This window comes from Danio rerio, chromosome 7 (genome assembly GCF_052040795.2).
Source record: "Danio rerio strain M-AB ecotype USA chromosome 7, GRCz13ab, whole genome shotgun sequence".
Classification (NCBI taxonomy): Eukaryota; Metazoa; Chordata; class Actinopteri; order Cypriniformes; family Danionidae; genus Danio; species Danio rerio.
In genome coordinates, this window is record NC_141027.1 from 37749271 (window position 1) to 37762668 (window position 13398).

General features: G+C 35.5%; 1 protein-coding gene across 10 annotated transcripts in view; it reads right to left on the reverse strand.

Annotated features, from left to right (window-relative positions):
* The window catches only part of cyld (cylindromatosis (turban tumor syndrome)), a 38852-nt gene that overhangs the window by 12078 nt on the left and 13376 nt on the right, over window positions 1-13398 (reverse strand). For 5 of the 10 annotated variants that reach the window (XR_015495964.1, XM_087261539.1, XM_087261543.1 and 2 more), the window contains exons 4-7: window positions 12819-12924; window positions 11286-11378; window positions 4206-4594; window positions 2171-2336 (exon numbers count right to left, since the gene is read on the reverse strand). Coding sequence is in view for 8 of the 10 variants with exons in the window: in XM_087261539.1 (XP_087117665.1) it covers window positions 2171-2336; window positions 4206-4594; window positions 11286-11378; window positions 12819-12924 (754 nt within the window). In the remaining 2 variants the exon portion in view is untranslated. Of the gene's footprint in view, window positions 1-2170; window positions 2337-4205; window positions 4595-9462; window positions 9580-11285; window positions 11379-12818; window positions 12925-13398 lie in introns of all 10 variants that reach the window. The other 5 variants (XR_015495963.1, XM_087261538.1, XM_087261541.1 and 2 more) reach the window with 2 other exon arrangements.

Sequence of the window (13398 nt, forward strand, 5' to 3'; positions counted from 1 at the left end):
ACTTCCTAGTCTTTTCTGTCCAGTTGAAACTGTTGTCATTGTGACACAAGATTATACATGATTTACAAAATGTTAGTTAAAAAAAGACAAGACACTATTAATGCAATTTATATGGTATCACGTACATTCACTACATTAATGCATACCGTGCATACACTGAAAAAAATATTAATTGACACTTGGCTAAGTCACACCTGAAGACAGACACACACCAATCGTGGTTTAGCAACCGTAGCTACACGCAGAAGGTCTGTCAAGCTTTCGAGTGAGGGAAACAAACAAATCTTTGAAAATAAGATACCCGATATCCTTAAAGTTTGGACAGGGTGGTGGAATGTTTTTCTTGTCCCAAAACCTAATTCCCAAGGGGAGAAATGCCAGTTTGGATCAAGCTGTGTGAGGGGCTGTTTCAGCTATAAATATTTAGATTACAAATCAACAGAACAAAACAGAGATATGATCACAAACTGAGCTCTTGCGATCAATTAATATACTTTACCTGCAGCTGTTTTTCAGTCATTTATAACCCCTATGTCCATGTTTTAACTACAATTTACTGATGTTTTTGTCTGTTAGAGATTTAGTCATTGGTGACCACATTATAGCGGGTTAGTGTCTGCTTTTATATCTGGTGTCAGATTAATATTTGCTGGTAGGGAAAATCTATTTGTTCACTTCTGCTATTTATACTTTGATTTGCATTTCATTTTTATTTTTTTCACTTAACAGCAAATTAGAAACTGTATAAAAACACACACACAAACATTCTGACAGATATAGGTACTGTACTGTATATTGTTATGGGTCAATGATGCTAATATTTGGCTCAAATCCATCAATTTCCCATGCGTGTTTCCTCGTAGGTTAGTAACGCCATATTTCATTGCACAACAATTAATCTATCAGGCTTTTTGGCAACAACAAAAAAAGTGAATTCACTGTTTAATTTGTTATTATTTATTATTTGCTTAATTTGTTATTATTTTTTTATTTCATCTCTCCTGCTGTGCATGAAGTGAGCTGTTGAATGGTCAACGTATGAGGTGGCTAGGCTTTAGATTCAGTTTTGATTAACTTATTTTCTAATCGGTTGCGTATTATGTCGTGAATATACCCTGAGTAATGCATACTACAGTGCCTTTTTTGTCTGGCTTTCTCAGATATTTCACCTGTTTGCCAAAAATGACTAATTTTATCCCTGGGAATGTCTGACACCGGCACATACGTACTGTAATAGATGTGCCCGGCACGGCAGCTTAATCCGCTTGTTAAGTGGTGACGTGTTTGTGACGCATGTATACTGTTTCCGGGTCCAAGCCGCCACTCATTTGAGTGGAGAAATCATTCGTTTATGATCACGTTTTATTCCTATCACACATTAAAGTAAATTTTATATAAAATCATAGTGTACACAACAATCTCTGGGCTTGCTGCATAACAAATACCAAAATTTTAACAATTTATAAAAAATGTATCACTTTCTGGCCATCGGATATTAGGCATGGACATATAAACTGCGATCGTGATTTTCGAAAGTATTAAATCGCTTTGTAAACGTTTATTATTACCATTTTATGAGTGTCCCCATTCAGTTGAATAGAGCGCTTGGACCCTGAAGCCGCTTCGCGTGACGTCACACTTAACAAGCGGATAGGCGTAACAACAGTAACTAAAGAGGATGGGCCTCAGCGAAGGGTCAATTGTCTTTACTAAATTTATTTAAGGTCAATCTGGGCTAAAATTAAGTTAAGCATTTGTTTAACTTCAGCCCATATAAATTGTTTGAAACAATTTTGCAAAAATATTTTTTTTAGTGTAGCAATTACGTGCAGTACTTATGAAAAATATTATGTATTATGTTAATATTTACTTCATTCTCTCAAAAGGTGAACTAATAATTTTTCCTTTAGAAATTATGTAATTTATAGGGTTGTTTAATAAAAGAAAATTACTATTGGTTTGAATAACATTCTCATTTGTTGTGTTTGAAAACCAGGGTTATTTCACTAAACTCTTGTGAAGGTTTCTGAAAGAAAACAGTTTGGACTGTCAGCAAAGGTCACCTAATTACTCTTCAGTAGAAAATAGGAAGTTAAAATAAATATAGATGATGTGGGGAGTGTGGGAAGTTCTAATTTTTAACTACCCCTTTATGAAGCGTGTTTCTTACCTATAGAGTTGCATCGCTCTATGGGGTTAGGTGAATGATGTAAGGAAGGAAACCGTGAGTCAGGCCTGCAGCACTTCAGTTTGACAAACAGAGCTTTCTTTGGTGGACACGTGAAATAACGAATCCCTTTAAATGTACCATCAGTGCAGCCCACACACTCCTCCTCCTAAACACAACAAGAAACAGTTTTTAAAAACTTACAAAACACACTATTGTTCAGCTGTTTGGGGTTGGTACCAAGGCAGGTTCACTGAATGTAAATACAGTAAAAGGGTAATAATGGTGAATACTATTACAATTTAACATTTCAGTTTTCACTCTCAAAACTATTTTTATTGAACATGTTAGATATGAAACATGTAGTACAATAGCTTTTTTTAAAAACAACAAACAAAAAAAAACCCGTTGCACATACTGTACTTTAGTAGGTTTATTTTATCTTTGCCATGATGACAGTAAATAATATTTGACTAGATATTTTTCAAGACACTTCTATACAGTTTAAAGTGACATTTAAAGGCTTAACTAGGTTAATTAGGCAGGTTGAGATATATAGGAAAGCTACAGTATAATGATGGTTTGTTCTGTAGATCGGAAAGAACTATATATAGATTAAGGGGCTAATAATTTTGACCTTAGAATGGTGTTTAAAAAATTTAAAACTGCTTTTATTTTAGCCGAAGTAAAACAAATAAGACTTTCTAAGGAAGAAAAAATATAATCAGACATACTGTGAAAATTTCCTTGCTCTGTCAAACATATTTTGGGAAATATAAAAAAAAAAACGAAGAGGGGCTAATAATTCTAATTTCAATTGTATGTATGTATATAACTGAAGGGTCCATCATTTTTATATGATCTAAAACAGGTTGCCAAGTGAGAAAAAACCTATCAGTACAACCTCTTACAGTGTATCATATTTTTTCTACTGTCAAGTTCCATAAGCCATTTCTCAAAGGTTGAAGGATATTTTTCTTCCATTTGAGCAATATTAACCTTCTAGCTAAAAGCATAGCTAAGCCAATCATATTTATCCAACTTTTATTAAAACATAAGGACTGTGATGTGATACCAAATATTGAAGTTATGGCCTCAGGTTCTATATAGGTATTTAAAGCATCAGAGAAAAATGTAAGTATTACAGTAGCTGGCAGAAATCCTTTAATTTTGAACAAGCCCAAAACATATGAGATGCATATGAGTGTAGCTGGCTCAATTTTACATCTGTCACGATTAGGCTCTATATTCAGTTTAAATTTGGCTAGTTTCACTTTGGACCAATGTAATCTGTGTACTACTTTAAATTGTTTAACTGTATGTTTTAAACGAATTGAAGAGGAGTAAATATTATCTAAATGGATTGTCACATGTCTTCTGATAATTCTATCTCCAGTTCTGCCTCCCATTTTCTTTTTAATTGCACTACTAGACGTTCTAGATTATAGGAATTATTTATGGAATATATTTTGCCAAATAGGTCCCCTTAGTATATTTAGTATAGAAGACACAAATTTCATTTTTCTGATGTAAAATTGGCAGTTTGTTCCACTGTGGCGACCCCTGATGAATAAAGGGACTAAGTTGAAGGTAAATGAATCAATGAATGAATAATGTAAAATCATTTAAAATATAATTTATTCCTGTGATGGCAAAACTAAATTTTCAGCATCATTATGGCATGGTCATTCAGAAACCATTCTAATAGGCTGCATTGGTTCATTTAAGAATGCTAAAAATAATTGTTCAAAATTATGTTTGGCATTTTACATGAAAACCGAAAGTTTTAATTGTTCTTCCATCTTTTTTGTGGAAATCGAGAAGCATTCAGGATTCTTTGATGAATAGACAGTAGAAAACAAAAAGGGTCATTTGAAACAGAAAATAAACAAATGTAACACACAATTTCTTGACAAATAGTATTAGTTATTAATTATTAAGCAAAATGCCCTTCTGATCCCAAATTCTTGATTAGTAACGTATTAACCTTCCTTAATAATATAGTTACAGTTTATCAAACACACACGAATGTACTAACCAGCTCTAGTCCAGCTAGTGACTCTTGTAGTCCTGGAGGGAGACCAACCCACCGGATGACCCCACACAGCGGTGGGTTCTCTTTGACCTCCACCATTGACCCGACCTCTAAACCTGGCTGGCCTTGTGGTGGTGATGAAGCCCTCTGCAGAGGTGTAGCAGCAGGCAGGAGCTCCGGCTGCTCCCCCATCACTGAGCCGGCGGATAGGGAAAGGGGCCCATGGCTCATGCTGCCATTGGGGCCAACTTTTCGGCTCAAGCTGAACGGCAGCGAGTGGAACTTGTTGTCATTGGACAGCGAGGTGGTGGTAGGCGGAGCTCGAGATGGAGATGAGCTTGGGTTGAAGTCTGGCGGCATGTCGGTCAGGGATTTGGCTGGGTCTTCGCCGACTGTTAAGAAATAAGGTCATAGAAATGAGAGGCTGCACTGAAAATGTCATGATGAGCAGATGATGCATCAGTGTGGAGGACCAGGAACTGATCATTCAATCTGAATTCATCTGTGATAATCACAGCTAATGCTATGAATTGATAATGAAAAGCGTGAATTGTGTTTGTTCTTAAAGGAATAGTTCACTCAAAAAACATTTCTGGGCTCATTTACATACATACCCTCCACTTTTCTGTAAGATAAAAAATAAGATATTTTGAAGACGGTTGGAAACAGGTAGACATTGACCATAATATATATATATATATATATATATATATATATATATATATATATATATATATATATATATATATATATATATATATATATATATATATACAGGGCTGATAGTGGAAAAAATTCCTGAGCCTGAACTTTTTTTCCTTGCCCCTGAGGTGAGTAGGGGTGGGGGTACTATGTATGCAACGCACTTTTAACACATAACTTGTGGGCCCCTGGGCCCAAATATATTAACAGCCTATGTGTAACCCTGATCATCATTATTGTCAAGTGGCTCTTTTTAGACACATGCCAGTGTCAGTGATCTTGTGACATGTGCCAGTAGGTGTCAGTATAAGCACGTTATAAGCACCTTAATCTTATAAGTCTCTTTGCTTTAATATTTAAAAATCATTAGACAAATGACACCTGTTATCTTACATGCATATATGTTATGAGTTTTCAACATGCATTTTATTAAAACTTTTTAAAGGATATTATTTAAAATACCTTAAAATGAAAATAAGTTAAATAATAAAATAAATGAATGAATTAAAAACATAGAGAAGTCCATATTGTAGGGAACAAAGGAACTGCCAGGATGCAATAATATACAGTACAACAGATAAGTGTAACCCCTCCCATACATAAGCATGCCACAATAAATTTGACTGACATGTACTGTCAAATGACTATATTACGTACGGAAGTATGACTACGAAAACATAAAATAAATGCGTTTAAATTAAAAGAGTAGCTCAGCAAATAAACTAACTTGCGACGCGATAAATTAGGTTAAAAGTCGCGTAATGATTAAATATGGTTTTGCCACCGGAAGTGTCACTACACTCAGTGGCATGTGCCAGTGTCATCTGTACGTCAGATGTCGTGTCACTCCATGTTAAAACTGCTACTGTGAAACCGCGTTCAAGCGCACACAATAAGCTAAAACTCGCCCCAAGCACCGGCAAAAACAAATAACCATGAATGTGTCGAGGAAAGAGTAAGGATCATATCATAATTATTTATTAATAAACTTATTCTGAGTCGCAAAGATCCTGACTGGCAATCTCCTCTTGGACTCGCCTTTAGAGAGAAGTTCATCTTTACGGATTACATGAAGGAGTTTTTTCGTTTTCGATTTGTTTTATTTCGTTAAGTAATAATTTAAAGCTTTCTATAAATATATTTATTATGTCTGTGAGGCATATACATTTTGCTTCATTTTGTTAAGCGCTCCTGTTCAAAAACCTGACGACAGAAAGCGCATAATTTTGGTTTTCTTTATTTTATAAAAACGCTGTAACGTTTTTTGATGTATTACTCGTACTTTGTGAGCTAAAATGACGGATAACTTTAAATTGCTCCCACTGAAAAAATGCAAGTGATTGCTCTGGCGCCGCGATGTCCTGCAAGCTTTTTATAAGCAAACTATGCGCCCAGGGCCGTGCAGAGACCATCCAAAGGGCATGTGCAGGAGAAATTTTTTGAAGAGCGGGGGGGGGGTAGTTGTTGCGCGCGTTTTGAAGAGCTGGGGGGGGGGGGGGGGGGTTGTTGTTGTTGCGCGCGTTCTGAAGAGCGGGGTGGGGGGGGTGGGGGGGGGGGGGGTTGTTGTTGCGCGCGTTCTGAAGAGCGGTGTTGTCGCGCGCCTACTGAAGGGCGGGACCGAGGGTGTGCCGCGTCGCGGGGGCACTTTTGATCATTTTGGAAGGGCACTTTCTATCCAAGACTTAAAAGGGCATGTGCACTGCACAGGTTGAGCCCTATGTGTGCACGTGCCTGTATGCGCCTAATAGCACACATTCTTTAACGTTTAAGCTACCATTGTTTTATACTTGAACTGTTTTATATCTTTTATTTTAGGCAAGTCGTGATGATCTGAGAAGGCAAACTGATCAAACAGACAATGATGGTCTTCCGCTGGGCGCTGTTCGTTAAAAAAAAAAACTTATTTTTAACGAATAAAAAATGCTCCAAACGTTTTTCTAAATAAGCTGAATAAAAAACGAAACTAAATATAAACACTTTGCCATTAGGCTACATACAAAACAGAACTATTTCATAGCTGAAAGTTGTTTAAGGAGAAGGGGGAAATATATTTTTGTCCCGTCTATTGCTTCACCGTTATTTCGAGAATAAACCCAGCGTAAATATGCAGATGTCATTCCCAAAACATATCAGCGTATATGTGCCGAAAACGAAAGTTTCATACAAATTCTGAATGGATTATAGCCTGGAAAGTGCAAAGCACGCTCCTCTTATTATCACTAAAAATCGTCACTAATTTTAGTTCAAAGAGATCTCACAAAGATCCGTTATAATTTATAAAGCTCTCTAAATTACACAATTAATCTTTTATTTACATGGCGTCTACACTCAAAAGATGATTCACGAGCACACAAAATGGCACTTAATAAAAACCAATCTGGCGCTTTCAGCAGTGAGTGAATTCTGTGAATCTAGAGAAATGACAGATCAATATCCGTGAACCTGATTTTTTTTTTCCCCGCAGCCACAGTACGCCGGAAATCCGGCGTGGTGCCGGAACGCTATCACCCCTGTATATATATATATATATATATATATATATATATATATATATATATATATATATGGAAGTCAATACATAAATCTTTAATGTCGTTTTGTTGGTGCTCCACAAAAGAAAAAAAACTGTAAGTTGCTTTAGATTGATTTGAGGATAAGTAAATTTTCATTTTTGAGTAAACTATTTCTTTAATCTTAATGCAATTCAAAAGTTTGGAGGTTTAGGTTGTCTTAAATTTCTGATTGCTAAACAAAACAAATTTATTTAATTATACAAATTAGTAAATGGGAACATTAGGAAAGAATTGATTAGTATTATTCAGTATAATAGAATATATAATTTCTTGATGGTGAAGATCGTCATTACTTTACTCTATTTGAATGATTTGCTGATCAAGGGAGAGTTCTTTATACCCACCTTTGACCAATTTAACAATCTTTCAAATCCAAACTTTTGTACAGTAGTGTATGCAAAACCACAAATTAGCCTACATATTATGCCCTTTCATACTGATCAGTTCTGGTAAATTTCTCCTCACTGAAGCACACATCAACACATGAAATATGAAGTTTGCTGGGAAACATGGTGATGGGCCAGAGGGAAAAGTTTCCAAGGGATTCGAGCATGAGAATTGTGGTGAACAGACACCCCGGTGAATGAAAATGACTTCAGCACAGGTCACATACACAATATGAACCCCTCAACCACTCACAGAGTGCCCTGCTATGTCCTCAAATGGTACACATTAGTAAAGAGTGATATGAAGAGGAAATGATTACACAGACAAAAGCAATCCACCTTATTTTTCAAAGCAGAAGTAAACATTTTTCTCAAAATGTTTTTATAAATGAGAATGAGAAGTAAATTAAAGTGCGGTAAACTAGAAAACTGTCTCTTTACAATATAGGTCAGCGGTTCCCAAAGTGGGGATCGAGTGGGGGGGTGTCGCTGGTGATTTCCAAAAATTTAATTGATTTAATTAAACTATTAGAATTACCATATTTTATCCATAACCTACTGAAGAAGAAAAAATTGTGTAATAGTTAAAATAGTTAAAATTGTCTAATATTAAAAAACAACATGCAAATAAAAAGCCATGATTTTTTTCTCAGTTATTTTTGTGACTCCTGGAGTGATTTTATTATTCTAAAGACTAAACAATAGCATCAGATGCAGCAGATTGATTTTATGGCACCATGTTAAACTTTCGGACACCTTCAGGGCACTCACGAAAAATAGACTTGGGCCTTTTGTGTGCGCTGTTGTGTTGTTCATATTTGTTATATTTTATATTTCTTATTTATATTTCTTTGATTGCCTTATTGTGTATGGTTTATAGATTTATAACCACCTCAGAGGATATTGGGGGTCACAAGTCACAGTGTTATTCTGGAGGTCGTGGGCTGAAAAGTTTGGGAACCCCTGATATAGGCAATACATAAGTAAAATAATATGTTTTGTACATCTAAAAATAGCCAGACACATTACATTCACAAAAGGCTTTGCTAGTGAAAAATAAGGCAGAAAAGGAATACAGTGTCCCGATGTCAACTCTAAATACAGAAACTAACACAATGGAAGAGTGGCGATATGAGTGGTCCAGCAGTTTCCATTTATGCATTTAGCAGACACATTTATCAAAAAAACTAAATATAGAAGGCTTTTACAACAAAAAACAACATCACTAATATATAACACACCAAGTCTGCTTCGGTTATCAATTATACGCAGCTCTGTTACATAAATAAAAATTTTTGATTAACACCTGAGATGTTTGATTTCTGAAAACTGATATCATGCTATGAATCACGTGCCATCCACTTCACAGTGAACCAGACTCCCAATAAACCATCTAAACAGCAAGTTGCCTTTAAAAATCACATCTAAAGCATTCAAAGGCATTGATTAACATGTGATGACTTATTCATGCTGAGATTATTAAAGGAAACTAAAGTGTGGTCTAATTTTAAGCAGGGTATTTGCAGCACGGCACCTTGCTGTTAAGATGTTTATCATTAGAGTTTTCCCAGACTTCCATCTATATTGATTATTGATTACCTTCATCTATGTACCATGTGCTTTTGGCTTTGGACTGGGCAGGGTGATCGACCGAGCTGCCATTTAGTGTATAATAAAACTCAGACTTGCTCCTGCTGCCAGGCTGCAGGCCTAACCCTGAATAGTCATGATAAGAAGATAGCAAAACAGCATCGGGGTATGCAGGAGAGAAAAAGAAATTAAGAAAGACAGGGAATATGCGTTTCTACATAAAGCAAAATCTCAAATGTGCACATTTCCTGCAGAATACATGTCCGGTGAACATTTCACTTAAGGTGCTTTCACACCTGCCTCATTTAGTTTGGTCAAATCTAACAATTTCCCTTTTGGTGCAGTTCATTTGGGCAAGCGTGTGAATGCACTCATGAAACTCATGAAGAAAAATGAAACCAATGTGGTCATGTGACAACATGCATATCACTGGCCAGATGTGTCACTGAAAGCTCTACATTAAATGCTTTTAGATTGGTCAGAATTCCTTTCATTGTTTGTATAAGCGTGCTGAGACCAGTTTGCAGAGGTGGTCTTGGTATGCTTTCATAAAAACATGGCCAGTGAGTGATATGCATGCTGTCACATGACCGCATTTTGGTTAGTTACAACTGCATTGGACTAGAGCAATCAGTATGGTGTGAAAAAGAACCAAAATGACTGAAAAACTCTACAATGTATAATTTGTTGCCCTTTGTCCAGAATAAATCAAACCACATGTGTGAAAGCACACTCAATCCATCATGGCGAGAAGAGAAGAGAAGACAATTGAATAGAATAGAAGAGAAGAGAAGAGAAGAGAAAGAAAGAAAGAAAGAAAGAAAGAAAGAAAGAAAGAAAGAAAGAAAGAAAGAAAGAAAGAAAGAAAGAAAGAAAGAAAGAAAGAAAAAACGAAAAAACAAAGAAACAAAACAAACAAAACAAGCAAAGAAAAGTAGCTCATTCAAAGAAAGAAATGCTCATAAAAAAGAAAAGCTGATATGATATTTGGGTCATGAATGCTTAATAACACTGTCAGTAAGTGATACCAACGAAGTAAAATTAAATGTGACCCTGGTCCACAATTATGTTACAAGGATGTATTTTTGACAATATCTCAATATTTTGAGGTTTTGGAATCCTTAGATGGCTTTGATAAAAATGTTGTATCCTAAAAAATTTACAGAAAGCTTATTTAGTTAGCCTTCAGATTATGTATAAATCCAAACTTTCAAAAATGGACCCCTACGACAGATTTTGTGGTCCAGGGTCATAAATAGAAATATATTTGTTAAATTGGACAGGACAGTGTTAAATGCAGCATATGACTGGACATACAGCTATGAAGAAAACAAATCTAGGTCTCTACAATGGTCTGATAGCTTTTTTCTTTTTTTTTTCAGAAAATGACAGTTGGTCAGAATGACACTTTTTCATTTGTTGTTATTGTAAATCAGCGTTACTCCACTGAATAGTGATTTCTCTGAGGTTGAAGTGTTGTTCAAAAACAAAAATCTCAGAAAACATGCCACATTTTTTATTCTATGCACTAACAATGCTCTAAAAAGGTCATATATTTTACAGAATTCATGTAAACATGGTTGCATCTTAAAACAAAAAAAAACAGCCAATAATACATGTTGCTGTTTATGCTGTTAATGATAATTAGACAACAATTATCATTCCGATTGTAAGAACTGAATTCGTGCTAGTGATTTGATAGTTATTAGATGTTTTCATTGACATGATTATGCTAGTATTAGACTGTATGTCAGAAATTCACTGACATCTAAAATGTACAGTAGGTGTTGTAACTAAATATATATTATATATAGATATAACATGATTAATACCTTTGCTCTTTGGTTTGCTCTGGCTGACAGGTTTGTCATTGCCACCCCTGCAGGCAAAGACTTTGGGCAGCCTCTGATCCTGCATGGAGTATTCTGCATAAAAAAGACATGTTTCAACAATATAAGTTTTTAATCAAGCATGCAAAAAATTCAATTTTATTAAATTACTCAATTTAAAATATCGAGTTTTCTCTTTTCGACTTAAATGTAGATTTTCTAAGGTTATTGTATGAATTTGTCAAATAACAATACTAATATAATGAACCTAAATTTCAGTTTAAGACTAAAAAGTTCCAAATAAAACAAATAAAATGAACATATACACTACCTGACATAAGTCTTGTCACGTTTTAGAAGCAACAAATAAAATGATCATTAGGTATTAGAAGTGGCTTATAAGAACGGCTAAAGCCTCTAGATTACGCTTATTTTACCTAAATAAAATATGATCATGCCTTTTTTTTAAATTATTTAATTAGGACAGTAAGGTCTGACTTTGCTTAGACAAAAGTCTTGTCACTTAACAAAAATAATGTCCAGTATAGAATATAAAGTCATGGTGCAGCGTTATAAGAATTAATTGTGTATGACCCCCATGATCTTGAAGGACTGCATCCATACATCTCATCAATGACTCAAATCTTGGGTCCATGCAGGTTCCAATAGGTCTCCTGCAGTGTTTGTGTTGATTGTGATGCAGTTCAACAGATGATTCGTCAGAAAAATCTACCTTCTGCCAGATGATCAACTAGAAGTCAAGTTATTATGTGTTGCTCTTACAACTGAGATCAAGACTTTTGTCAGCTAGTGTAGACGTTTGACAGTAAAACTGACAGTACGTCTTACTCAAAACTGAAAATGACAAATCAAGAATTTTCAAGAGTTCTCTTAACATTGTCTGTTTATTGAATCTGTTCAACTGAAGGAATCTGAAAAGAAAAGCTACAGCTTTAAGACATTAGCAACCAAGACGAGACATCTTGCCCACACACATACACGCAAACAAACAAATCAATAAATAGAGGGAACAAAGAGAGCTCCACACACGCCACTCACAAAAACAAGGCCTTCAGACAAAAGAGCCTCTGTTTCCTGCGTGTTAACATGACTCACACACACACACACACACACACACACACACACACACACACACACACACACACACACACACACACACACACTAGAGTTCTTTTCTTTCTCACAACAAATATTTAGCCTACACCCTGACTTTAAGTCTAAAACACACAAAAAATAATCTAATTTAAAAATAGTCTGAACAAACATTTTTAAACGAGTGTAGTGAATGTTTCTTGAAAGTTTTCAAATGAATCATACGTTTTTTTAAACTAACTTTTCCTATGTTTTTGTATAAGCTTTTGTAACAATAACCAAGGTACTTGTTGTAGAATAGAGCTCAAACTCAATCTAGAAGCAAACAGTACAAATAACAGGTCTTCCAGCAGTAACCACACTCAGAATAAAATCCAATACCCAAGTCTGACAAACACAGAAGTAAGAAATGAGAGCCCTTACCTGGCATCACATCACAGATGGGGACGAGACGGGTGTGTTCGAGACTAGCAAAATTACAGAGCTGTTTGCCGTCGATGATCCCATCCCAGTCTCCAATGGGATTGTCCTGAGGGCGAGAGGTACAGCACCCTATTACTGCACCTGACCTAGATCATCCCACAAAGCCTCACATCCACAACACTGTCATTTCCACCTCAGAATAAACAATTCCAAACAAAGCTTGGCCTGTCTCTATCGGCTAATGGAAATCTTCATTTGCGTTTCTGCTGTGACCCAGACAAGACCCATCTTTCTAACTGAAAGCTATCATTCTCTAATGGCTACACGACACAACATACACTATCATCTGAAAAAAACGATGTCTCTAAACCCACACCCTTTACATGCCAGAACTCTACGACGTCAATTTAATGTATATGCCTATTTTGTGTATCTTTTTAACCAAAAAAATCTAAAATAAAAACTAATCTTCTTAGTGTACATTTAAATATTAAAATCTCTATGTTCTAATAAGAATACATGCATTTACAAAGTAAACCTCTTCAAAGATAAAGTTCTGTCCTGTTAAACATGTTAAAAC